The following is a 27,074-nucleotide window of genomic DNA, read 5'->3' on the forward strand; positions in this document are numbered from 1 at the left end:
CGTGACGAACTCTCTAGTACGCCATTTTAGGAGCTTGCTTCTCAAGGTTACCTCAGCGAGAAGCACACAAAATCTTCGTCTGGCGGAAGAGCCTGCACAAACACCGACCGGAGGGAGGCATGGCGCACAACCAGTTCAGAGGCCGCGGTATGGTGATGGGAGGCGGCTACCAGCAGCGCGGCCGAGGCGGCGCCATGCCCCGCGGAGGCGGCATGTTCAGCCCCATGCAGAATTTCCGCAGCCCCTATATGGGCCAGAGTCCGAACCGCGGCTACCAGGGGGGATCAGCCCCATCGAAGCCGCAGACATCGCCGATCGCCAACAAGCCGACACCTACTCCTCCCAAACCGTCACCCACCACCACCCCAGCCAAGCCAACGCCGGCTTCAACTACTCCTACGAAACCAGCGGCCGATACCACCCCCGTTAAGCCCACAGGGCAACCCTCTTCGACCGCGTCTACACAGAGTAACGCCGCTGCTAAGCCGGCCACTCCGAACTCCGCGACGTCCACGCCTCAGAAACCAGCGACAGCAACTACCCCTGGTGGTGCGCAGAAGACAGGCCAGACTCCTACAGGACAAGCTTCAACTAAACCTGGTCAGACACCTGGAAAGCCTGGACAGTCTCCGAACACTACCACAAACACTACAAAGCCGGCCCAGTCTCCTGCATCTCAAGCTCAGAAACCAGGCCAGGCCTCGACGCCTGGCAAGCCTGCCCAATCTCCTGCCCCTCAGCCTGGCAAGCCTGCCCAATCTCCTGCCCCTCAGCCTGGCAAGCCTGCCCAATCTCCAGCCCCTCAGCCTGGCAAGCCTGCCCAATCTCCAGCCCCTCAGCCTGGCAAGCCTGCCCAGTCCCCAGCCGGACAGGGAGCAAAGCCAGCCCAGTCTCCTAATGTGCAGCAGGAGAAGACCGCTCAGACTCCTCCCTCCTCACAGCAAAATAAGCCCGGACAAAACCAGCAACCACAGAAACCAGGCCAGAACCAGCAGAGGCCTGGTCAGAATCAAGGCCAACAAAAACCAGGTCAAACCCAGAACCAGGTGAACCAAAACCAGCAACAAAAAACGGGTCAAAATCAAGGCCAAAGTCAACAGAAAGGCGGTCAGAATCCGGTACAGAGCCAGCAGCAACAGAAGACTACACAGAACCAAAATCAGAGACCCGGTCAGAGTCCTGGACAAAACCAGCAACAGAAGCCAGGCCAGAATCAACAGCAAAAGCCGGGCCAGGGGCCAAACCAGGGCCAGAATCAACAGCAAAAGCCGGGCCAGGGGGCAAACCAGAGCCAGAATAATCAGCAGCAGAAACCGGGCCAGGGGACAAACCAGAGCCAGAATAATCAGCAGCAGAAACCAGGCCAGGGGCCAAACCAAGGCCAGAATCAGCAGCAGAAAACGGGCCAGGGGCCAAACCAGGGTCAAAATCAGCAGCTGAAACCGGGCCAGGGGCCAAACCAGGGCCAGAATCAACAGCAGAAGCCGGGCCAGGGGCCAAACCAGGGCCAGAATCAACAGCAGAAGCCGGGCCAGGGACCAAACCAGGGCCAGAATCAACAGCAGAAGCAAGGCCAGGGCCAAAACCAGGCGCAGACTCAGCAACGACCCGGTCAAAACCAGAATCAGCAACGACCCGGTCAGAATCAGGGGTCCAATCAGGGTCAGAATCAGCGTGGTGGGTCTGGCATGCAGCAGAACCAGCAGGGCAGGCCTAGGCCGAATAATCCCCAAAACCAGGCCGGACAAAAAAGGCCCTACAGCCGTTTCCAGGACTACCCACCCACTGAACAGCAACAGCGGCAACACGAACAGTATCGACAGGAACGACGAGAAGAAAGGCAACAGCAGCAGGTATACATGCAGTACGGCGGAGCTGAGGACGAGGATGACCAACCGGAGGATGCTGAAGAGGAGAAGCCTACGGAAGGGGTAAGTGTCAGAAATAAGAGTCAAATGAGTCTAGAAATGCTGCGATTGTGAAGATGGTGGGCAAAATGGCGGCGGCGACGTAAAATGGCGGCTTTGTTTGGGTCTATGCTAGTGCGCCATGTTTATGGGTGGGTGGCACTGATACCGCGTATCTCGACACGGCAGCCATTACTGTTCCTTTTTTGTGTGAAACGGTAAGATTAAGTGATTTGCAGTCGGTGCCTCTGGTCGTGACGTCACATTGCGTGGGTCATTTTCGTGGAAGAAAACGCACCCTATTTAGTCGCGCACTGATTTGTAGACTGGTACGAGTGGGTGGAGCCTCTAGCCTGTTCCTCAGTTTATAGATTTTCGATTTCAAAATGGCGCTGGTGTCTGTTTGTTGTGAAGAACTGACAATGGATTAACGCTTACATTTTGACCTCCTTTTCAGGGCATTGTAGCTTCACTGTCGCTTCTGAGAAGGCCAGGAGAGAAGACTTATACACAACGCTGTCGCCTGTTTGTCGGTAACCTTCCCGCTGATATCACAGAAGAGGAGTTTAAGGGTCTCTTTTCCAAGTATGGGGAGCCCGGAGAAGTTTTTATAAATAAAAGCAAAGGCTTTGGATTCATTAAACTGGTATGTATAAAGGCGTAGTGATATTTTAACATACTATGTCGTTGCTGTTATAAAGAAACGTCTTCCAAAACTCTTTACAAGAAGTACTTCGATGTTTTATTAGCAATCTTTTTATTTGTAGGAGTCTCGGGCGTTGTCTGAAATTGCTAAGGCGGAACTTGATGACCTGCCTATGAGAGGACGACAACTTCGCGTTAGATTTGCCACACACGCAGCAGCTCTGTCCGTCCGCAACCTTTCTCCTTTTATTTCAAATGAATTGCTCGAAGAAGCTTTCAGTCAGTTTGGTCCAGTGGAAAGGGCGGTTGTAATTGTCGATGACCGTGGGCGATCTACAGGGAAAGGGATTGTGGAATTTGCATCCAAACCAGCAGCACGGAAAGCATTTGATCGATGCAATGATGGCGTTTTCCTTTTGACAACGTGAGTTTAACGCTTTTACGGCTCTGTAAACAGGTTATACCCGTGGCACAATTTATGAATATTTTTTTAATTATTTTTAGGACTCCACAACCGGTCATTGTTGAACCGCTTGAACAGTTTGACGAAGATGATGGTTTGCCTGAAAAGCTTGCTCAGAAGCATCCTTTGTATATGAAGTAAGTGCCGGACTTGTTTAAACAGTCTCTCGTCAACGTGACATGAGTTACCGTGCTAAATCGAAGTTACAGGTTCTAGTTAATTTCGAGCCAGGGTGAAAACCCTATAGCGTTGGGTATTACTCGCGCTCCATATTTCTCTGGCTCGTTTTGTATTAATGTGCTCAGATCAGTTGAGTTGCCGGTCGCACTGCAGGTATGCCTTAGAACAGCATTACACAGCTGATGTGACAGTTCTGTCATCATGCGCGTCAGCTGTGGAGTACTTTTGATCCTGATTGACTTATGTCAGCTATTCATCTTTTAGCGGTTTCAAGATTTTGCACTTTATATCCCTATGTGGTATACGTAGGGGCGTAATAGCCGAACCAAGGGCCATATGTATGAACACATTTTCCCATAGACACAGAATGGGCAAAACCCTCTGATGCATCTGGCCACAAGTCTTGTTCCGTTGTGCAATTTACTAAATCATAACACTCGACGTTAACTATGACCCTGCTGCTACCGTTGTCAGTGAATCGGGCTTGTAATTGATCTTTGTGCATGTTTATTGTGCAAAGCTTGACTAGTGTCCTGATCAAAAATTGCCTTGTGCAGGGAGAGGGAACACCCACCGCGTTTTGCCCAACCAGGCTCCTTTGAATATGAATATTCTAAAAGGTGGAAGTCTTTGGATGAGATGGAGAAGCAGCAAAGGGAGCAAGTTGAAAAAAACTTGAAAGATGCAAAAGAAAAGCTAGAGAGCGAGATGGACGATGCATACCACGAACATCAAGCTAAGCTTATGCGTCAGGGTGAGTCATTTATAGTAAAGTCCTGATCTTTGTAGAAAAGAAGTTGGGCTGTCTGGTCACCAGATGACTGGTTGTCGGCTATTTCTTCTAGACCTCATGAGGCGTCAAGAAGAGCTCCGGCGTATGGAGGAGATACACAATCAAGAAATGCTGAAACGTAAAGAAATGCAAATGCGGTAAGCGGTTTTTAATCAATACTAAGCGGTTTGTTCTCTAAATTGGGTGTTGTACACAAGTACAAACTGTTACTGCAATTTTATTTGTACAGTCCCTAAAACATAAAATTGCTAAACATCTGTATGAACCAGACGTGAAAGGAAAGACAATCGAGCCCCAATAGTTCCAAAATGAGCCGCCCGAGCAGAGAATTTAGATCTCCTGCTCTTGAGGAACCACTTGAATGTTCATATATCTAGAAATGCCTGGCCTTTAACAAGACGACTTTAAGTGGCAAATGCGCTTGTGAATTTTTAGTCGCTGAATTGGAGCTAGGAATGCTTCATGAAGCAACGAAGCAGTACGTTAATCGGCACAATATCGTAATCCTACTGGTCCCAGATGTGCTCTTAAGGTGAAATTGGGTTAATGAATCAATGTCTCTATACTAGATTTCTTTTTCAGGTGTGTGCATCTTATTTTATCCCTTATGTTTACTTAGGCCACGGATGAACATTTCGGCTGTTTTTTAGGTGCTTTAAACCATGTTGCATTGTCTAGTAGATTTGAATTGAATGTATACAATAAACATATTTGTAACTATTTAACAGGCAGGACGAAGAGCGCCGTAGGAGGGAAGAAATGATAATTCGTCAGCGCGACATGGAGGAACAAATGCGGCGTCAACGAGAAGAAGCATACCGTATGAGCTACATGGACCCGGTAAGTTACCTGTACAGTCAACTGAGCGTAGAACGACTTGCGATCATCTTTGGTCTTGCAGTGGTAAGCTTACGCCATTTTTTGTTATTTTAGCGCGAACGAGAGATGAGAATGGCTAGCAGTACAATGAGCGCTGCAGGTAACGAAGCATCTTTTATTTATTGATATTGGTCTGAACTACGCATACACGATGTGCGCTTAAGTGACAATTAACAGCCACGGTCCAATTGGGGACTAAATATGAATCTTAAAAACCCAGTATGGCTATTCAGTTGTAAACTTATCTGCTTTGCTTAGATCCTTACAGCTCAGCAAGCCAACAGTATGCTATACCTAGCCAAACCGCCACAGGATACGAAGACAGTCCAGGGGCGACACCAGCTGTTAGTGCCTCTGCCTTAGACCCAGACATGGTAACGTATTACTATTTACATATCTTAGGCTACTTGCAAAGGCCGCGTTCACTTCAGCTTAGTTGGCCAATTCTATGAGCTAAGTCATTGTCTATCAGAAGTTATTCATACACTTTATACCTGCGACTCCCTTGTCGCACATTTACGCTCGAACAGCACTTTTACACTATAGCTTGCAGCCTTGACTGTGCAAGCCTCCTGCATTGCCACGCCCTAATACAATTAGGAGCTTTCCCCCTATGGTAGTCTTCTTACTGCTATGGCAGTGGAGCTTTTACCCTATGGTAGTAAGTTTACTGACTTCCAAAATGTATTTCCGAGCCTTACACTGCGCCCCCTCAGTCCTCCTAGTGTAGAACTTGAGTTGTAATAGGCATTTAAAAAATGGGTAGAATGAACATTCTCTATAGGAAATACCCATCCTTCCACACACTTAAGATCCATTCCTTGGTGACATTAAAGGATTGGATCACCAATTGCAGCCCCCCCTCCCCGCTTGAACATTTCTTTGTTGTAACAGACCATGACATTTATGTAAGCATATGACCACTTAAGCTTCCACTGGGACCATCGCACCAAACGGACGTGCGTTGACTTTTTGGTGCCCTAGATACTTCTAATAGTACGGTAGTCTAGGTGCGTACAATTCCAATGGATATTTTTAGGTATGCGACTCCTGTAGATCAATACATTAAATTGATATATAAATATAGGTACATTGTTTTATCTTAGCATATGGGCTCTAGTTGTGGAGGAAGATTTCTATTAAAGGGGTGTGGTTAAGCTACGTGTAACCGTAAAAAAGCAATGCTTGAATTTGCTTTTGAGTGGGTGACAATTTCCACCGTAAAAAGCTGGCTACTGTATTGTCATTTAGGGTATTTGGAAGATGTTGTTACTTTAGGGTAGAGCTTGGTGACGAGGGAAAGAGCTAAAGGCAAAATTTAGATTTCAATCAGTTTACACTCCCATTAAGGCAGATCCTAACGTCACAGCCCCTACAGGCACTGACTGCGACACTTGCACTATTTATTGCCTTGTTGCATGGAGTTGCCGATTTACATTGCAGATGGTAATTTAGGGTAGAGCTTGGTGACGAGGGAAAGTGCTAAAAGAAAAATTAAGATTTCAATCAGTTTACACTCCCAATAAGGCAGATCCTAACGTCACAGCCCCTACAGGCACTGACTGCGGCACTGCACTATTTATTGCCTTGTTGCATGGAGTTGCCGATTTACATTGCAGTAATAGAAAACGTTAATGACCCTTTTAGACCACGGAGAGTAAACCGTATTGTAAATTGTTTCCGTAATACCGCAGGGGTTGAGAATATGCAGAAACTGGATGCCTTGCAGGCGTTCTTTCAGATAGTGTCAAGTTAAATTTTCCAGCATGTTGCTCAATACAGTAGTGATCCGTAGTGTAAATAGCTTTTCAGAATTTCTAGGAAAGTGATTTTCACGTGTCAATATAGCAAATTCGGAACATGTTTCAGTTAATTAAAACGGTCATAACAGATTCATTCAGTGCCAGCTCTATTGCTGTCCAATCAGTTAAACAAGTTACATCACTGAGGAAAGTTGCCTCATAAATTACTTCCATTACATGGAAAATCACCTCCGTGTCTTACTTCCTTTACATTGAAAATCACCTCCGTGTCTAGATGGCAAAATGACTTGTAGATCAGTATTACATACTGCACGGACTTGCCATCTTGAATCCATTAACCTTTAAGCCTTTACTTCTCTTACAAGGTACAGCCCACTGAATTAATATAGGATCGTTAATAGTAAAGAGCATAAAATACTAGGCAGCTTTGGCCCGCCAGCTAATGTCTATTCTCGGAGTACATTTGTGAGGTGGCTTTGTCTCAGTTTGTCATTATCCATTTTAAAGAATTTGGCGACTTCAACTGAGCAGACAGTTCTCATTTGAGGCAACCCGATGTCTTTAAACCTTCAGTGGAGTTTTACACTACACACATACTTAGTAGATAGAGCTGGTCGCCAAAGCGAGCACGAAAATTTGTGCTGATCACTGCATTACAATTGGGTACTATATACCGCAACTCTTGCGGCGGGCGACCAATTGTACAGGTATTCTGCACATTAGCAGAACTTGTCTTCCTGTATGCTACTCTGCGAAACCTGCATGCTTCATTGTTGGTCAAGGTGGTAAGATGTCTTTGTAAGAAGTTTGTGAGGAAAACAAACGCATGACAAATGTGACTTGTGTTTTTAGGCCTTCATGTCCGTGCCAACTGATGTAGTTTAAGTACTTGATACTCCTTGTCCAGCTCCTTGAAGGTCTCCATTCCTGCGAATGTCAAGATGCAACCAGTGCCAGAAACTGTAGTTCCACAGCCACACCGTGGCTTCAGCATCGTCTACTGTTTTTTCCGGACAATAATTCGGATTTTTCCTGTGCAGCGACTAATGTTACATTGCAGGTCTGTTCTGTAATGTGATGTTAGTCTCGGTGTTTTGTCGTGATATTTGCTTATCGACTTGTATGCTTTGTGTACTTTTGCTTATTCAGGGTTCGGTTATTAAATGCCTGTCATTTTTAACCAGACAGCTCTGAATGCGGCATTGGTGGATATACCCAAAATTGTTTCGGGTGTTGGGCAATGTTCTAGTCTGTAATGAACTGGAACATAATGTATTGCGCTGAACCGGAAAAGGCGACCAAGGGGTCGCCTTGACCGAGTATCTCGGAGGTTCCCAGTTTCTAAAGCAAGTTGTGGTTTGAAGCGATTGTGATTTTTGCGTGAATGTTCCCTTGAGTGAATGTGCTCTAAAGGCATGCATTTTCGTGGAAGCACCTGCCTGTAAAGATCCGTGCTAAGGAATCATTTGCGCGCTGACCAGATAACAGTTACTTACTTACCTGAAGGTTTATTTGCTGTTCCGTTAGGAAAAGTTGGGGAAACTCTTAACTGTTCCGGTTGTAAATCTTAATGTGAATAGGAGTGGAAGTCCAGCTGTGGGGAGGAGTTTAAAATAGTTAACAAAATTTGCTCGATGGCATATTTTTGAGACTTCGCGAATGGAGAAACAATAACTTGCTCAAATAAAATGGCGCTTAATGAATTGTGCCGTGGGTGAAAACTGTATCTTACACATTTGTGCCTCGCAATTTAGATCCTCCAGGTTCAAATGTTATCCTGCAAGGTTGCCTACCACAGCACTGGTATTTTCTGAGAATCTGTATGCCTTGCAAATAAATGCTCCTTAAATAATCCTGTGTCACCGTGCAAATTTAAATATTTGTAGAGGTAAGCGGGTTTGCCAATTGACCACCATCATGGTGCCCCACTTGTTTTGGGTTTAGTGCTTCTGTATCAAAGTTTCCAACGTTTAAATAAATCTATATACTAGGTAAATTTAAATATTTGTAGAGGTAAGCGGGTTTGCCAATTGACTTCCATCATGGTGCCCCACTTGTTTTGGGTTTAGTGCTTCTGTATCAAAGTTTCCAACGTTTAAATAAATCTATATACTAGGTATATGAACTCGCGCAATCTGCATTGCTGCGCTTTTTTAAGGAGACCCTCTGAGCTGGCACAAGTTTGTAAAAGCTGGCACAAGTTTGTAGTTTTACTTGTTGATAATGCCCAATGGGCTGGGTCTAAGGGCTAAATTCAGCTTAGTATCTTCCTGTAAAAACGCCGTATACTTGTGTATCCCTAATATCGCAACAGTTTGTCAGTTAAAAAGAAATAACGGTTTACTTATGTCCAACCTAAAGTCAATGAAATGCGGCTTTTAGTTATCCAGTGGTTTCAACTTTACACTCCTAGTTGTGCCTGGCTGTTTAGACTAATCCCAAAGCCTCCTGATTTGTCTGCCACCACATCCCGAGACTTTAATCGTTAAATTAACACAGGTCAATAGCCAGTCTGGGGTATGCACATCTGCGATTACGGTATTGTAGCTTAAGACGCTGCACTGTTTCAGACAAGTTTTTAACTTGGACGGGATAGGGTCTGTTTCATCTTTGCAAGTGCTTAAATGCGCCCTGTGAATCCCCTGATGAAATATTGACACAATCCTGAACGGGGTCACTAAGCAGCACCAGATTAAAAAAACATGGTTGTGGTAGCCAATCTTAGGAGATCTTTACGGATTTATCCACCGAAAAGTAATTGGGTACCACATTTCTCCTTAGAAATCTAGCAAAATATGTGTCCTTAATCAGGTTTCTCAGTGACCGCACATGACAAGATTGCATTGGTGCTTCAGGCAGGGTTGCCAGTTGTAATGTTTAAGGTTTCAAGTTGAAATGCCTCTTGCTGGTAAGTTACTGCTGCACCCCTCGCAGACGCCACAGCAATACTGATATAAGATGCACCTTCTCGCATGCTTTAAATATTTTGGAAATCAACCATTTTTTGTACCCCACCATGTGAGTCATGAAAATGTTCGTCTCGTACACTTCGATTTTGGTATACATATATTGGCTGCCTACAGGCGAGCTACAGGTTGCTTGAGAGCTTCTAGTAGCTCCCTTACTAGACAGACTACTAAGCAGAGACTGCCTAAATGTCAACCTCGCTAGTAATGTCACTTAACCTAATAGATCGTATACCAACTTTTCAGTGGCACGAATGGGCTGAATACTTGCTATCGAATGAAATGGCATTGTTTTGCCCCTTAAATATATTATTTTCGCTAATACATGATTACTCTGCAGTTTGGGGTGGGGGGGTCAGTCCCCTTTTGATAACCTGTACTATATTCTAGTTAGTTACTTTGTCAGTTGGCCTTTTTTGTATGCAAAAGAGCGCGTGGTCCGGCGTCTTTTTTGTATGCAAAAGAGCGTGTTCGCGGCCTTTTTTCAAGATGCTTTACAGTTTCTGGCCCTGGTCATCAGATGGCAACATTTCTTAGGATTTGGTAATGGGAGCCTGTGGACCAGGAGTACCATTTACTATGGTAAGTAGCGACCTTTTAACATCTGTAGTGTTAAATCGAATATAGCTCTGGTATTCTCGTAGTTTTCAATGACTTGCTCTGTGCCCGGTTTGCAAATGGTTAATATTGTGGCTGACTTCTGCTGACAGACCTACTGCTACACCAAATTTGTTCAATTGCTGATTTGTTAAACCTTGGAGAAATGACTCCACATAGTATTCTTCAGAATACTTCTGTCCCCTTGTGTTACGTCCACGTCTGGCTTGCAGAGCCGGAACTGCACACGTATGACATTCTGCATAGCCCTCGTCATTCTGTGGATCCCATGTTCCAGTTCCATATGCTCATTGCAGGGGAATATTTTCATTGCGAGGCTTATGTTTCGACTCCATGTAGTGTATCTCTGCACGAGCGGAGCGTGTCAAAGGTGGTAGACAAGAATGCCATCAGTTAGCCGAAAGGCTGCCTCCCCTCGCTGCTCTATTTTACATACTAGGTAGAAGTGTGGCTCAATGGTTAGAGCAGGCAGCCCTCGACGCAGAGCTCTGGCCAGGGACCAGGGTTCGATTCCTGCCCCGGCGGGTCTCTGGCTCATTAATTCCCCATACCAGATATTCTCGCCTCAGTGCCTATTCTGATCATGGGTCCCACGCTGCAACTCTGGGCAATAGCTTGCTTAGTCTCCACAACGGCCCCCACAACGCGAGGGATGCCTGGTCAACCATGGGGGTGCTCAGGAATGGACACTTCACAGGGAAAGCCAGGAAGGGTTCCCTTGCGGTATTCGTACAAGCGCCGGGAAACCCACTGCGCTACAAATGTACAAAAAAACATTTACTAGGTAATGCCCCCCCCCCTCCCCCCCTCCATCCAAAACATAATTTTCTGGTTAAGCCCATAGAGGGCACGGCACATCCCACTCCCACCTATTTACAGGTACACGTCCCTGTACCGGAGGCATGTTTGGCGCTAGCATTGCAACGCTTTAGCATCAGCCGACTGATCAATGGTTTGTATTCTGGCTTGTCACGTCAACTTAATAGGGTACCGCCTTCCCTCGCAATGCCAACTTCATTAACTCAGTATGATAGAAATCCCGAGGGTTGGAGTTACTGTCACCTGAAAATATACAAATGCCAATGTAGTTAAAACTTCATTGATGGCAACTTTAAAAATAAATTGACCCGATAATCGGGTTATAGTAGCATGCTGTGATTTAACATGGGATTATAACCTCGTTAATTCAGAGTATGGCAACAGTGTGTAGTGTCATAAGAATTCTCTGCACCTCTTACCAGTCAGTATCCGTGAATGGTTTGTGTTCGCCAGTAATCTGTCAGCAGAATAAATCAGTTGCTTTTGAGATTACACAATGCAAATTCACTTAAAAGGCCAGTTCGTAGCCTAACAGTCCACAGAATTTGAATATATTTTCAACATGGTCCCTAGTTGCGAATTTACTTCCCTGTGACTGCTTCATGCCATCTTCCAAAGTGACTTAATCTGACGCTTGGTGCAGCTAGTAATTTATTGCATGCGCCATGTCGTCAGGCTTGCCGGAAAAGAATCGCTTGGTGTGGCACGAAGCAATAGGGCAGCGAATGAACATTAACTTGTTTTATAATTGGAGTATACAGAAGGGGGAGATGCGAGTGGCTATAGATTGGTAAGCGTCACCTGTTACCACAAATCCATGGCTAAGTCATCCTCCAGGTATTGGGTTTTTTTACACTTCAGCACGTTCGTGCTTGGCTTAGCCTGTAAACCATGGCTAACCCGATATTGGTTTAGAATAGCTTAAACTGGTGCTTCCTATGGTACCAGTTAAAACTTCAAATTTCTGCAGACAAGGCTATCCCTTCGCAGTAAATCTTAAATGTGAAGTTAGTGTTTGGGGTTTATTCATGAGCACACCACATGTGTATTTCATTTATCTTTAGATTTGGATCTAAATTTGTTAGGTGGGTTGTGGTTTTACTCTTTACATTATAGGACTGGTCTGTTTTTGTGGAACCAGATGTGTGGATCAGTGGAACATACCAGAAAAGGCATGTGTATAACTTAACTAATTTTCAAATTACCCTTTTTTCCTTTCTATGTTCCTGGTGCCTGTGGATCGACTCAATGGTGATTGTATCGACGAACGTTGACTGCGGATCCTTCTAAATATAATCTATGCACATATGGACGTCAACTACCTATAATGACCGGATTCTGCCCCAATAGCGAAGTGAGCGCTATGCTCAGGGAAGTGCAAGTGCAGGTCCTGCGAGTACCTCGGCTCCCAGAGGAATGGGCACTGGGGCGCAAAGTGCAGGAACAGTTGCAGCTGGGTATAGTAGGGGGAGAGGGGACGAGTACGAAGGCCCGAACAAAAAGCCCCGATACTAAAACTTACATTCCTTTTTATTTTACTTTTTTGGCACCAACATTTTTATTCTTGCATTTTAGTAAGAAACATTTTTTTGTTAAGCCAAGATTTGCAAAAGGTCTGTTTAGAGGTAATTTATGTAAATGTTCCAAATTTGCAGTTCTCATGTTCACTTCCCCATTGCAATGTAACAGAGCCGTACCGCCATTATTGTCCGTTGTATGACTGCAAATGGGGTTCATTGGACACAATGCGTATCTTGTGTTTTTTAAGACTGGTAGACCAAGTCAATTAAATCCATACTTGGTTTTGCGTGCAGGTTACAAACATTGCAGTTAATGACCGTAGCACTCTGGAAATATATTCTCCAGTTACCAACTTGCATAGTATATATTTAACACAACTGACTGAGGGCATAGCATCTAAACTGTAATACTTGTTGCGGTTATGTGAACATTGTGATATAGGCCTCAACTTTAAGCCATTAGGGCAAAGTGCTGGCAGTTTAATGTTGAGGCTTATTTTTTGGCATTGTACATGTGAGCGTTTGCGGACCTTGAATGTGGAAGTTGTCCTTTTAAGAAACGCTATCCCTATTGGGTTGTATTAAATGACTTTAAATAAAAAGAAAAAATGTCAAACGTTCAGACTGGTTGTGTATTGGGAAACTAAACTGTTCATTGTGAGTGAAACTAGGATATAAAACTTGAGTCACATTTGAAGGTATGTGTTGGTTTAGCAAGCCCATACTATGTATAATTTGCAAGTGGCCTCCCCGTTCTGGCATCCGTAGTACAGATAACGGAGGAATAGCAGAATTTGAATTCGGTTTTAAATACATGGGATTTTGGTAGATGCTTAATTTGGGTGTTGAAAGTTTTATAATTCTGCACAATAAATCCTGGGCAATGAAGGTGTAATAGATACTTTAAAAGTTATGGAGTTGTCTCCATGATATGCGACACTGATTTGGCAACTAAATAAAACGGGAGTAACCTGCGTTGGTCTACTCTCTAAATCCGGCAATGGTTGGTCGAAGTAGCCTATGGCTTTTCGCAAACGAGCGCTGGGTATGTTTGGAATGTTAGCTTTAATTGACTGCCTCTTCAAACTTGTCCTTGTGTTAATGACTAGTCAACAGGTGTACGCTTTGGACACCTCATTAGTTGAACGATCCAATAACGCGATGAGATTGGCAGAACACTGCTATACTGGACTTGCATAAAATTGCTTATGCAGGAAACTAGTTGCATTTGTTAGATTTTTTAAAAAGTAGTGAAACCCCTTAAGTGTGCTTTCCACAACTCAAACGTGTACAGAATTTGTTTAATTAAGACTCGCTGTCCTAGTAATTGTACATCGGCTTAAGGGCCCTATTGACTTGTTAATGTGGGTTTGGGCTTAGTTAGTTAAACACGCTTATTGTTAAGTGGAATTGCCCTCTACAGTACCATAATAAGTTTGCATTCCTTTTTTCTTACATCCACTTGTGGACCGGCACAGTCGGACATATTAGGTCCACAATTCCTAAATAGTTGTCCAGTTGGCTTTAAATTCAACCTATGGATACGTGTCCGCATGATGTAGCCTGGTCAATTCGCATATATACATAGTGGTTTGTACGCTTTAGACAGCCGTCCTAAACCTTCGATGAGAAAATTGTGCCATGTATTAGACCACGAAGTGGTAATTTTTAATGCCAAAAGCTTTACTTACCCTGAATTAGAGGCCACGCGTTGCCAAATGTGAAATGGTTCACGTTCCCTATAGTAAAGTTTAAAACTTGAAGGACTTGCTTAGCTTAACATTCAGCTGCTATTTGCCCCCGCCATTCCTCACCTCCAGTGTTTTGCATAGTCTTTATTTGGCCAGTAGATTCCCCCACCAGTGTTTAAGACTGGAAGGCATTGCCCCTGAAGTTAACATTGTAATTTGAATACCTATTCCACAAATGCTGCGCAGTGTAAAACTGCGTTTACGACGGGGTTGCCGTGTATTTCAGACTGCATTTGACTTAAAAATGAATGGGATTGTACACATTTGCTAGCCTAGTTTCTAAAGTCTTAGTCAAATGACCGATTCACATGCGAGTTCTTTAGTTCCTGCAGTAGGCCTAATTAAGTCTGTTACACTTGGTCACTGAATCCCTAGAAAAAGGTTGGGCTTGCTCCCTACTCCGATTTGCATTGTTCCTAACATACACAAAGGGTATCACTTTTTGGACGCTTATATGGAATTTTGCCAGTTTTCAATTAAGAGTTGTACACATTTTGTAGGAACTGCTCTAGTTAAATTACATTTGGGTAAAAAAATGCGCATTCCCCATATGCTGAATTTTATTGTGACTGTTGCACAAGAGGATGCTCTTAAAGAGCGTTTGGAGGATTGGGAACCTCACTGGCATCTGGCACAGAACCTTGTTTTGGATGCTCGTCTGCCTAACTTCGTTAGACATGAGCAGTTCGTCACTTGATGCCTTACTAATATGTAAGTTGGTTGCCTCCTACAGGTGCAATGGTGTAGCCAACTGACCCCCTTTCTAAGGAACCCCTCCACCAGAATGGACACGCCAAATTTAAGACTGAAGATTAGCCTTTGGCCTAGCCCACTTATACTAACGTTTGACTTTTTTACACCCCACATTACATTTTTCTGTATCATACTAAGTTATTTGGCCAACAATGTTAACCTACCACAATTTTTTGACCTTAAACACTTCATTCACACTTTTGTCCAAATGCATCATTCCTTTTTTTCTGTATGCTGCCTGGCTAGTTTCAATACCTGAAACTCTATTCACAATTTATTGTGTAGTAGCATTAATTAGACGTCCCCACCCTTTGCTTTAACGTGGCACATGTGTTTGGAATCTTTTTTGCTGGAGTTCTGGAGTCAACAATTGCTGAAGTTAATAGTACTCATCTACGTAACTGCTTAGCCAGCCTTTCTTCAGTGCATTACTGTGAGGAACATAGTACTTCAGGTGGCAATGGACAATAGGACCCGGATGTAGTATTCCCGCTTGCTTCAAGATTCTCATTGCTGGCTGATGCAGGTAGGTATAAAAGCAATATCCTATAACTTGCTCACTTATAATGTATGTGTCGTGTTATTCTGGCATCACACTTCTGACTGAAATTTCAGTGCAGCACTCGCTTGTGTGGTATGACCAATGTTGCTTGAACCATGTTTTACTTCTGTACTTTTTACATATAGTACGCATTGTGGGTTGGACTTAAAAACCATGCAGTAATTATTTCTTTGGTGCACATTGCGCCGTGTGAAATGCTTGCATTCTGTACTTGCTGAAATTCAAATCGGCACGTGCAGCACATAATTTGCTTCTTTAATTAAATGTGCAAAGAAATTAACGAAGTGCTCGAAGTGATGCACTTTGTGTACGTATTTCTGAAAGGCCCTGTGGAGCTTAAAAAAGCTTTCAGGTGCTAATCTTTTCTGTTGGGGTTGGTCTAGGTTTGTATCGTAGAGGGAGGAACGGGTTTTTGAGTAATACTCAACTTGTCCCATTTTAACTCCGTGTCTTTGTTATTGAATCAGCCAGTTAATGAGTTGTACAGCTGCATAGCTGTACAGCACAACATTGATTTCGCCGTCTGTATTACACTTGGTTGCCCGAAACATTGTTTTCCACGCAATCTTGGACTCGTTCTAAAATTTTGATCGCAGTCTTGGGTTTAAGATGGGAGTTTTGGTGACCTGATGCGCTTGGCAAGACTCTAATCTGGTTTTGGTTGGAAAACCCCTGAAATCCCCAGTCTGACTCTTGGCTGACTTTTTTTTATTCAGACAACTTGTTTGTTATCGTGTGCAGTGTGGGCATTAAGTATTTAGAGCTGGAAGCATAAAGTGGTTCACAGGGGAGTCAAATGTATTACTTTTCTCGGTTTATCTAACTGCATAATCTGCTGACCTCTTCCCCAGCTTTTGATTACTTTCAGCGCTATTCAAGTGCTAAGCTAGTTCGTATAGTGCCTATAACTAGCATTGCCTAGGTGGCAGCTTGTATAGTATGCTTGTGATTATGAATACTGCAAATGTATACGAGTTAATAACGTGGGTAGAAAGCTGGTTACTTTCTACGCGTATAGCTCACTTGGATCTTACTCGCTCAATTCCTTAGGTCCCTTTTGGAATTGATTCGAATAAGTGAAGTGCAAACTTTAGTGCTCGCACTGGGTTTCATTTTTTTATAGCCTTGAGTTTATCACATTTTGATAAAATAAAACGTCAGAAATGTGGTGCCAGAATCTTTGCATTCATGTCCAATACTGGTACTTTTGAGGGACATGATTGCATAATCTTAGTATTTCAGTCAAGCTTTTATAACATTGCTGTTTTTCAATATGAAATGTATTTTGGGGGAGGTAATATGGCGACTTACTGCTTGCCCCCGGATATGCCGAAATTGAGCAACCTGACCGACCAGTTATCAAATGGTCTCCGTAAAGGGTTGGGCATGTATCTGTAGCAATCTCAAGGATTCTCTACATGTTACTGCCCCAGTTTCAATACTCTTCCAAAGGTTTGCCTGCCTTAGTAAGAATGCAGACTTAATCACACTGTATTTTTAAAAATGGAAGAACCACTTCCTGGTCAGGAGTTAAGGATGTCCTTTACAAATCCCTTTACACAGCGCTACTTGAATTTTCCTTTAGTGGAAATACACTTAAGCTCTGAACTTGGTTCTAAACAAGTTAGCATGATAGGTGGGAGGGGGTGATTGAGTTTTTTCATACTTAGACTTCTTAAGACTTTGCTTAGGTTTTTACCAATTTTAACTTTGCTCTGTTATTCTTTAGGTAACGATACTGGGTGTTGGTTGAAATGGATAAACCGAAACCTTTTATTTCAGGTACGATTCTCAGTAACAATGAGAGCTTTTTTTATATATGTCTGTTGCTTGCACCTACAGCATGGCTGAAGACTTTCTCTTGAAACTGGAGGGTGGGCTGAACTAACCTCAGGGGCGGGTGCCAGTCTATTGCCAAGAAATAAGCCTGCTGAAACAGAAGTGATGGTAAAATAGAGTACTTTTGGCCCATAAGAGTAACTGCTAATCTCTCAAGTAACAATGATGATGCACAAAGTGATATCGTAGTTTTAAAGGATCAAACCTCCTAAGTTATGCTGATCTTTAATGTTGGGTGGTGTGCAAGAGGTCTTGAGTTGTCCTACAACTACTTCGTTGCTGCAAGTTTTCTGAAATTAACTAAATATGGAGTAAAGTAGATTTGATGCAAAGTTAGGGTAAAATGGTACAAGCTACAGTTGGCAACTCGAGACTACAATTTCCTGGTATGTCTGTATGCGTTATCCCGATCAGAGAAGAGTTCTTTGCTTATAGTGCAATCTTGCTTGTCTGAGTCCTACCTAATCCAACATTAAATAAGTGGTGTACAACGAGAGTATAGGCAGGTTAAAATTGGATTTAATCTCCAAGTTTAAACACTGGGCCAAATGCTATAAAGTTTCATGATTAAGAAAGGGCACAAGCAACTTAACTTAATGTAATGAGATTTTTTTTTTCAATTTTAGCTGTAGAATCAGAAACACGCCTGCTTTGTGGTCGGGATTGGAGGTCGTAACTTCAACAGAAAAAGGTAAGTGTTCATGATGCAGATGTAAACATTGTAGAGCCTTGGCAGTCTAGTTCTAAGCTGAAGCTTTTGGTACGTACTGTAAAATACTAATCTGCATGACTAAATCTATTAATTCCTTAAAGCGAACTAATAACCCTATGAAAATGACCTTGGCGGAGTGCATTTTTGAGGTTGCTTTTTTGCACTGGTCCTAGTCAGAGGGGTGGTATTCGATCAAATCTGTTTAGAGGATCTTGGTCTGATTTGCTTGAGGTTGATTGTGGTTGCCTTTATTTAGTTCATTTCCATTTTTATGCACTTTCTGTGGGTGGCTTGTCTACTGAGACTTTGTAATGTGACACTTTTCTGGATTCACATTGTTGTGCATGTAGCAGTCTAGTAGTTGACACAAACATTTATTGTGTAGGTTTTTTTATGCCATTGACTAGTGCATAGTCCTTTCTTCTGCAATGTATGGTTGCAGTCTTTAAATTCCGTTTTCTGGAAGCGCAGCAATAATATGGAAGATCTAAGGCTGCAGTGGCTGCATTGAGTAAGGAAGGCTTTTCCAGGTGCAAATTTCTGTGGACCACCGTCCCACCTCAAGGGGTGGTGAATGTATAAAGATGAAGCAATACCCCTTTAGATTACCAGAAGTGCCACCATAAATGCATGGGCCCAGTTCTGCTGCCCTTGCTTACCTGAAGGCCGTGATGCAGAGCAAGCCTGGGCAGAATCCCAAACTAGGACCCTGAAGAGAAGGTGGACACCCACCCGGGTTTAGACCATATTATTGAAAGGCCACTTTATTTAAAGAAGCGCAGACTCCACCCTCGCAAGCCCAAGTCACTTGTGGTGTGGCAGTGACCAAAGAGACAACGTTGCAGTCTAAAATCTTCCCTCAAGTGCCATGACATTGGGGGGCTGTACCAAAGCATTCAGACTAGACCGAGAGCTAACCAAAAACATAGGACATAGATACTCTAGATTCTGCATCAATTTCTCCAAGCCAGGCCAAAAGGCTCACTCATAAGTGTCAAGCAGACTAAACCTAATTTAAGTCTGCACTAAATCTCACCATGCGTATTCACTAAATCCACCTGTGAGGGCTCCACTCAGATGACACTCGTGGCTGACTCTTTTCAAACAGGTAGTTCAAAATACGCAATTAACCGCCTTCCTTTTCGGCTGAGCAGTGGATAAGTCACTGCAGAAAGATAGCAGCACTGCTAAGCCTTCTAGTTCGGGGGACCTTTTGGAGGAGGACCAGCACAAAGTCTAGGAAGTATCAGCCCCCCTCAAAACACCAGCTCTAAGCCCGTTGCCAGCTCACAATGCGCACCACAGTAGTGGCAGTATCCCCGCGCTGCTAGACTGCCAGTTTGAGGCAGGGCTCGAGCAAAGGTGTCCCTCCACAACTATCTAGCCATGAGACCCACTGCTGGACACTTGTAGGGCGCAGGCTTAAACGTTTCCTCAAGGAATGGAAAGTATTAAGTTTGCATGGTTCATGACTTGGATGTAGTGGCATTTAGTAGAGGATAGCACTGAGTCGTCAATCTGCCAAGGCTTAAACATGAAAGCTTGAACCGATAAAGCAGGAAAACTAACTCATAAAGTTGCTTAAGCAGGATGCTTGTTGGAATAAAAAATCCATAAATGGGAAACTCGCAGATGAACTGGTTTAAAACGCGAGGGACACAAATGCTTAACTTTTGCAGAGAGTAACCAAGATTATGTGGTTAATGCGACCTGTCAAATGTGTATCTTTGCCCCGAATCTTAACTGCTCCTGCTGCTAAATGGGTGCAGATGGGCACCCACGATTCAGATGGTAATCCACCTCACACTCAATTCAGTGGGTCAGACTAGGTTTTTAGAGCTGTTGGATGTGGCACAGGACTGGTTGAGACTTGTGCCTCAAACTTGTCAACTATGGCACAAAGGCAGATATACCAACTAGAGCCAGCAACTTTCAGCTTGTCACTTGGTTCCTGAAGGTTTTGTTGGTCCCCTAGGTCTCTCTCAGAAGACCATGGAATTTTTCAATGAATCTACATGGAAATGCTACACTGCAAATTGGAGCAGGATCCTAGAATGGTGTGTGGCAAAAGGTATAATCTGAAATTAAAGTGGTTCAGTACATCACACTTGAATGAAGGATTGTTCTGTGCATCAGTCTACTTGGGCATAGTAGCTTACACTAGTGATTAGGATTACTCTAGTATTAGAACTTCAATAGATTCCCATAGCTTGTATCCTTCCCAGTCTGAATGGGAGTATCTGCAAATGTCCCAGGGCCAATCTGGCTCTTGAGCAGCAAGAGCTTCTTGCTTTAGATATCTCTTTGAAGAGATTAAGGAGGTTCTGTAGTAGGGGATCTGTATAGTCATAATCTAGTGAATAGTCCCGCCCATGTGCATGGACCCCGGAGCAATCTAAATTTAAGTTGTCTTCTGCAGTCCTGCATAGACACGTAAGAGAACTATAGACTACTATGCAGACTAAAACTACAAGGCTACACTGAGCAGCACTTCATCTTCAAGTGAAAAAAGATAGCCAAATATTACATTTTTATACCTTGTAAAGTTTCACACCTAGATAAACTCCCCTTCACAAAAATCCTTTGTCATGATAAAGAGGAAGGGTTGGACAGACAAGCCGAATAGGCTGCCATTATGTGTCTGGAAAAGGGATGGTGTGTCTTTAAAGAACTCTCTAGAGACACTCTATCCCAGGATGCAGTTTCCATTCTTTTTTCCGGCTTCTGCTAGCGGAACCCTGGAGCATTAAGCTCTACCTTTTTGGTATATCCAATTTTTGGAACTTATACAGTGTTTTGAGTTTCACTCAACGTCTTGGGTCTTCTTCTTCCAGTTGCTGTGCCTTTTGACAAGTTTTGCCACCTGTATATTGTCAATGGCAGCTTTATTCGACCAGTGCCCTGAGTGTGGTAGGAAGGCTAAATCTGACAACCCCCCCCTCCCAGTGTGTATACTGTCTTCCTTCTCGCCATGTCCGGTCTCCTCCTGCATCTGCCTCTGGGGGGGCTCCCCAGTCAAAAGGCCCAGAAAAGTTCCCGGGCGAAGTCAATAACTTCGTCGGTGACGAGAGGTATGACTACCATCTGCTCCACGTCGACCCAGGCCTCTGGGTCGAAGCGACTTTGGCGTCTAGGGGTAGGACTTCGAGACCTCGGACGAGGTCGTGTCTGAGTTCACTGGCGTCGACACACCATCGACGTGATGAATCCTGAAAAGGCAGGCGCTCGCTGTTAAGGCAACACCGCCGTTCGCAGTCAACATCGACTCGAAGTTCGACGTCTAGCAGAGAAAGATCGCCATCGAGGCGAAGACACATCGGAGTTCGTCGACGTCAAGAGATGTCAAAGATCGACTTTGAGGAGAGAAGTCAACGTCGAGGGGAGAACTGTCTAAAAGGACATAGTCATCAGCGAGTCACCGGTCGCGGCGGCGCTCGTGACCCGAGAGGTCTGCCTCCAGTGTCCTTCCCGAGGCCTGCTCGCGTGAAGAGTCCTTAGGTCACCCAACTCTGATCACTCCAAGACCTATTTTCCCTTGAAGCCTAGAACACCTACTCTTGCTCTTCCGCAGCTTCCACCTTCTCTGCCACCACTGCCTTGGCCTCAACTACCGAGCCCTGTGGTTCCAGCACTGCCTGTTCCGCAGCTCCTGGGGCTGGTGGTTCCTGCAAGGCCCAGAAAGCCAAGGTCAAGATCCAGAGGGAAGAATCGCGCACAGTGAGCGTCTATCCACAAGGTCACGCCATCGGCCGAGGGTCAGGTCACGGTCCAGGTATACAGACTCATCCAGTGACCGGTTCTCCAGGAGTGTCCCTAGTGGATGACCATGTGACTTTCCAAGATGTGCTGCTGAGGGGGGGCAGCGAAGTTGGGGGATCACTGACTGTGCCCACGCCTACCACTTCAGTGATCTTTGAAACGTTGCAACACAGGCACCTCTCGCCCCTTGGTGCCAGGACTGGAAGAGCCAACCATGGAGCGGTTTGGACTGAAGTCTGCACCCAGGACTTTCTCAAAATACATGGCAGTGGTGGCAGCGCACCTGAGAGAACATGGTGTTTGCCTACCGATCCCATGACAACTGGTTGATCGAAGCCTCCACCTTCCAGGAAGCGCAATTGCATTTCAACAGGACTGCCGTTCTGTTAAATCAGCTCGGTTTGCACATGAACATAAAGTGACGACTCCTGTTAAGTACCTGCAGTACTTGAGAGCCTCCATCAATACTATCAGAGCAAGCGTGTCTTATTCGGAGGAGCAGCACTTATCGATCCTTAGGAAGGCTCAGGCTCCTGTCCCATCAACAGTAAGGACGGTGTCTTCTCTAATGGGGTTGATGGCCTCTTGCATCTTCCTCACACCACATGCACACCTTCCCATGAGGCCGCTGCTGGAATTTTTGAAGGATCAATTGGAGCTGGGATGACGGTTCTCAAGGGGGGTCCCTTTCCACAAGGACATTCCCACACAGACTTGTGACCGATGCGTCTCTCCACGGCTGGGGAGCGCATTGAGACCATCTTCATATCGACGTGGTCCCAGGTGGAATCCACGTGTACCTCATCAAAACGGCGACCCATCTACCAGGTGTGCAGAATGCTCAGGCGGATGCACTCAGCAGGCTCGTTCAGGAGAACCGTGAGTGGGTATTAAAAGATGAGGTGCTAGGAAACCTCTTCGAAAGATGAGGCACTCCAGACATAGATCTGTTCGCCACAGCCAAACAGCAAATGCTGAGACTTCACCTCCAGGATTTACCAACCGGGGACCATGGGGAATACTCTATGGTTCAGCTGGTCTTTCTGTACGCTTTTCCACCCATTCCCTGATTCTGGCAGTGCTCGTCAATCTCAGTCCAGGGCGCAAATAATCCTTAGTGCTCCGGAGTGGCCTCGACAGTGGTGGTTCACAGACCTGCTCCACCGGTCTCTCCAACCCCACCTGCAGCTTCCATGTCGGCCGGACCTTGTAATGAAGTTCGGGGGGCATATGGTGCAGCCCAACCTCATTGTTGTTTGGTGGCATTGCTCCTGAGTACAGTATGGACACTAACTTGCCTGACAGCATGGAGATACTCAAGGAGGCTAAGACCTTCCACCGGGACTTCCTACACCTACAAGTGGAAGAGGTTCTGCATCTGGTGCACGTCCAAGAATGCTGATCCTACCTCCTGCAGGGAAGATGTCCTCCTTCCATAGCTTTCATTTAACTCAATCTGACCTTAATTTCGAATTCTATTAAGTTTCACCTCCCAGCATTAACTGCGTATAGGAAATGCCCTTCACAAACATCCATCCAGATTCCTGTAATTAAAGATTATTTGGAAGGATTGAATAAAGTGTTTGTTCCTGGTTAAACGTCAGTCACCTTCATGGGAACTGAATGCGCTGCTGTCTTGGTTGATGAAGGAGCCTTTTGAACTCATTCATAAGGCTTCTCTGCAGCATCTTTCCTGGAAGCCGGCCTTCCTTGTGGCTATGACATCGGCCCGCAGGGTGAGTGAGCTTCAAGCCTCGTGTTGCAACAAGCCTTATAGTGTTTCATGCTTCTAAGGTTGTCATGAGGACTCTCCCTAAGTTCCTGCCTAAAGTGATTTCTGATTTTTTTGTCAATCAGACGATAACTTAACATTCTTTCAACATCCTTCCTCCGGCGGAGAGCTCTCTTCATTCCCTGGATGTAAGAAGGGTGTTGGTTATCCTTAGATAAGACTAAGGACATTCGTATGTCGAACCAATGGTTTGTCAATTATGGTTTGGTCAGGACTGGTCTTGCCACATCTAAACAGTCCATCTCTAGATGGATAGTGTCCTGTATCCAGTTGTTACCAATAGGCTAATAAGACCTTAGGGGGTAAGCCTAAGGCTCATTCTACCAGGGGCAAAGCAGCTACAACTGCTTTGCTACATAATGATCCCATTGCAGATAGCAGGGCTGCCACTTGGAAGTCGGTCCATACCTTTGCCAAACACTCCTGCCTGGACTCTGATGCCAGAACAGTTTCTTACCTGTAACTCCAGTTCTGTGGCAAGGGTGTGTCTGTTATAGTCGTAAGCGTCCACTCCTCCCCGGTGGATGAAATGATAATGCACTGAATGCTACAGGCCTAGCTTTATACACCTTCAAAAAGAATTGAAAGGCCTTTGCCTGTGCATCCTTGGATACAGAGGGTCTTGAGATCCTTAAAGTCAGTCACATGTCCAGACACATAATGGCAGCCTATGGGGCTTGTCTGTCCAACCCTTCATCTCTATCATGACAAAGGATTTTTGTGAAGCTAGGTGTGAAACCTTACCAAGTGTATACATTTATTTTTGGCTATCTTTCATCACTTCAAGATGAATTGCTGGCCAGTGTAGCCTTGCAGTTTTAGGCTACAGAACTGGAGTTACAGGTTAACTACTTCCTCCGGCTAGAGCTACTTCTACTAAAAAGACATAGTTTAAATGAAACAGGTCAAAGTAGATAAAACTTGCATGCTTGCAAGCACTAACCAGTTACACTGCTGACATATCGGTTGTACAGTGACTACGGGCGAACTTGTGCATGAGCAGGACACATTGACCCATTCGCCATAAAAGGCATCACTATGCAGCCATGAGGTGCTCCATACACTTACACAAAACGCTACTGTGGATGTCCAAGCGAACAGGTGGCAGAGTACTTCAAAATGGTTTGCATACACCCTTTCAATCCAACCTCCCAAGAGGGGGCAGTCTCTATGTAATTTATGCACAGCATGCAAATTCATGAATTAAAACACGCTATGAAACAAAATAGCTTCATCTGTATTTTTTCAGATTTACATGCAAACCTCCCACTTACTCCATAAGTGTTTCTGGGTTCACAAAAGGAAAGGCCAGGCAGCACCTAATGATACTAAATTCAAAATCAACCTTTAAATGGCAGAATAATGCGCTGCAATGGAGTGCTGAGTGAGCATACATTGCATGTGTGCTGATAAATGGTTTGGTTGACTCCCTGTAGCTTGTGTTCACAATTTCCTTGGACCGTTTTTCATTCCACAGAAGCTGGATTTCAAAGACTGCTGGATCGGTTAGGTCTGCATCTCACCGGCCTTCGGCATACAGTATTTTTCTGTGCTTCCGAAATTTTACATTCTTGGTTTAAGAAATGAGCTGCATGTTACAGTCAGCCTCTGTATTTTGAAAATGTAAGTCTGGCATGCCCAGGCAGCCTCTGTATTTTGAAAATGTAAGTCTGGCATGCCCAACAATACAGGAGTTGTCAAACTGCATAACAATCTCCACTGCTTTTTGAGGTAGTGTACGGCAAAGGAGTCCATCCAGTTTATCAAACTTTTTAGAATTCAGACCTTCATCCTTAAAAATTTTTTAAACTACCAATATACTCTTCCTAAATATAATGCTCTTGACCCATAAACTGGTTTTAAATTCTGTGCTCCTGAGCAAGAAGTTTAATTCAGACGCAGTTTTATTTATCACATAATGCACCTTCAAATAAGAGATCAGCACATGCTGTACAGAACTTTTTGATTTAATAAACTAACTACATATAAAATACAAATCTAGCCACAAAGGATACACATGACGGCTGACTTGTCTTATATCATTAACTGCATTGTCCGAGCGGCAGGAATGTTTCTAATCACTTAATAAATACATGATGAAAGCAATCAGATTTTACAATAAATTGCCACAATTTGTCACCGACATGTGGTTTTAATAGTATATAGTGTACACAATATTTGGAAATAAAGTGTGCAAATATTTGTCATTTGGACTTCAGGTTAAGTATTCCGATTTTCTTGGCTTTAATTTAAATCTTTGCATCACACTTCTCAATTACAAAATTTTTCATAATTCCTGTTCCATTTTGAAATATTTGTACTTTTCATTCACAAGTTTGATTGTTGGAAAAAACTGACATTTTACATCTTTTTGTTGAACTATTCTTGTCGGTCACCTGACAAACCATTAACTGATTAGTGAGGAGCTAAAACCATTTTCCAGGGACACAGGCAAAAATTGAAGTCAAACTGACATTTGACCTGTCATTGAGCAAACGTGTGAAGGCTATGATTTCACTTTCAGAATGTACTGAACGTGTTTCTTCCAGCTTATGTTTACTTGCCACCAAAGGAAGGATAAAATTACAAAATGGAAAATTGGCAGTGTAGTCACCTAAACTCTTTTGAACTAGTGGGAGTATTCCAGTTTTGCTTTATTGAATGCTCAATGTTTTACACGGTTTTGCTTACTTGTCCTATTGCTGGCCATGCAAATTTGAATGTAGGTTTATATGGCAAAAAGTGATGGCTAGTAAAATTAAGTACCTTTTCACTGTTGTTTACAGGATCAGCAGTGAAGATGGCCGGTTTGGACTTGGTGGAGCAGATTCGATTTTTAAAGATTTATAAATAAAAACCAGACTAATGGAACTCAATCTTTTGACTTTGTTTATCTGTTTTGTGACATTTTTATTTAGCAGCATAATGCAGATATATTTTTGTGTATGATTGCTGCAAACGAGTTTTAAGACCTTGTCCTGCACCTCACAGGATTGGAAGGTATTGAAAATAAAATGCGCCCTGCCACCTCAGCACACTTTCAGTCTCTTATACCTAACAGGAAATCTAAACAAGCTTTTTTTATTTGAAAAAATCGTATGCATCAATTGGCTGCAAAATGTGACCGCACAAATCTAAATTCCCAATTCATTCTTACAGCTATAATCAAATGTGTTGCTTCCCCAGCATTCTATCATTGTAAAATCACAGCGCTCCCTACATCACCTAGTAGTAATGTTATACCGGGTCCCACTGCCATGCGGCCAGATGCGAACTACATAAATTCTTCAAACGGATGAACCTTTCGAGACAATTTTAAATATTTTTTAAATGGCCTCAAAGCGTGAACAAGT

At 44.0% G+C, this 27,074-nt stretch overlaps 1 protein-coding gene across 2 annotated transcripts; it reads left to right on the forward strand.

Moving 5' to 3' along the window:
* On the forward strand, positions 1 to 26,597 carry SFPQ (splicing factor proline and glutamine rich). Of its 2 annotated transcripts, none has more exons than XM_086956527.1 (12): positions 1 to 1,931; positions 2,365 to 2,553; positions 2,675 to 2,976; positions 3,057 to 3,152; positions 3,753 to 3,949; positions 4,041 to 4,125; positions 4,717 to 4,828; positions 4,922 to 4,967; positions 5,126 to 5,241; positions 12,384 to 17,401; positions 18,085 to 18,149; positions 26,508 to 26,597. In XM_086956527.1, the coding sequence occupies exons 1-10, from the start codon at positions 120 to 122 to the stop codon at positions 12,546 to 12,548; spliced, it is 3,120 nt and encodes a 1,039-aa protein (XP_086812653.1). In that variant the 5' UTR covers positions 1 to 119; the 3' UTR covers positions 12,549 to 17,401; positions 18,085 to 18,149; positions 26,508 to 26,597. The 2 variants fall into 2 exon arrangements, with proteins under 2 accessions (XP_086812653.1, XP_086812654.1); XM_086956528.1 differs by having other exon boundaries at positions 17,349 to 17,401.
* Positions 26,598 to 27,074: the final 477 nt, after the last annotated feature.

This window comes from Lissotriton vulgaris, chromosome 2_1 (assembly GCF_964263255.1).
Source record: "Lissotriton vulgaris chromosome 2_1, aLisVul1.2, whole genome shotgun sequence".
NCBI lineage: Eukaryota > Metazoa > Chordata > Amphibia > Caudata > Salamandridae > Lissotriton > Lissotriton vulgaris.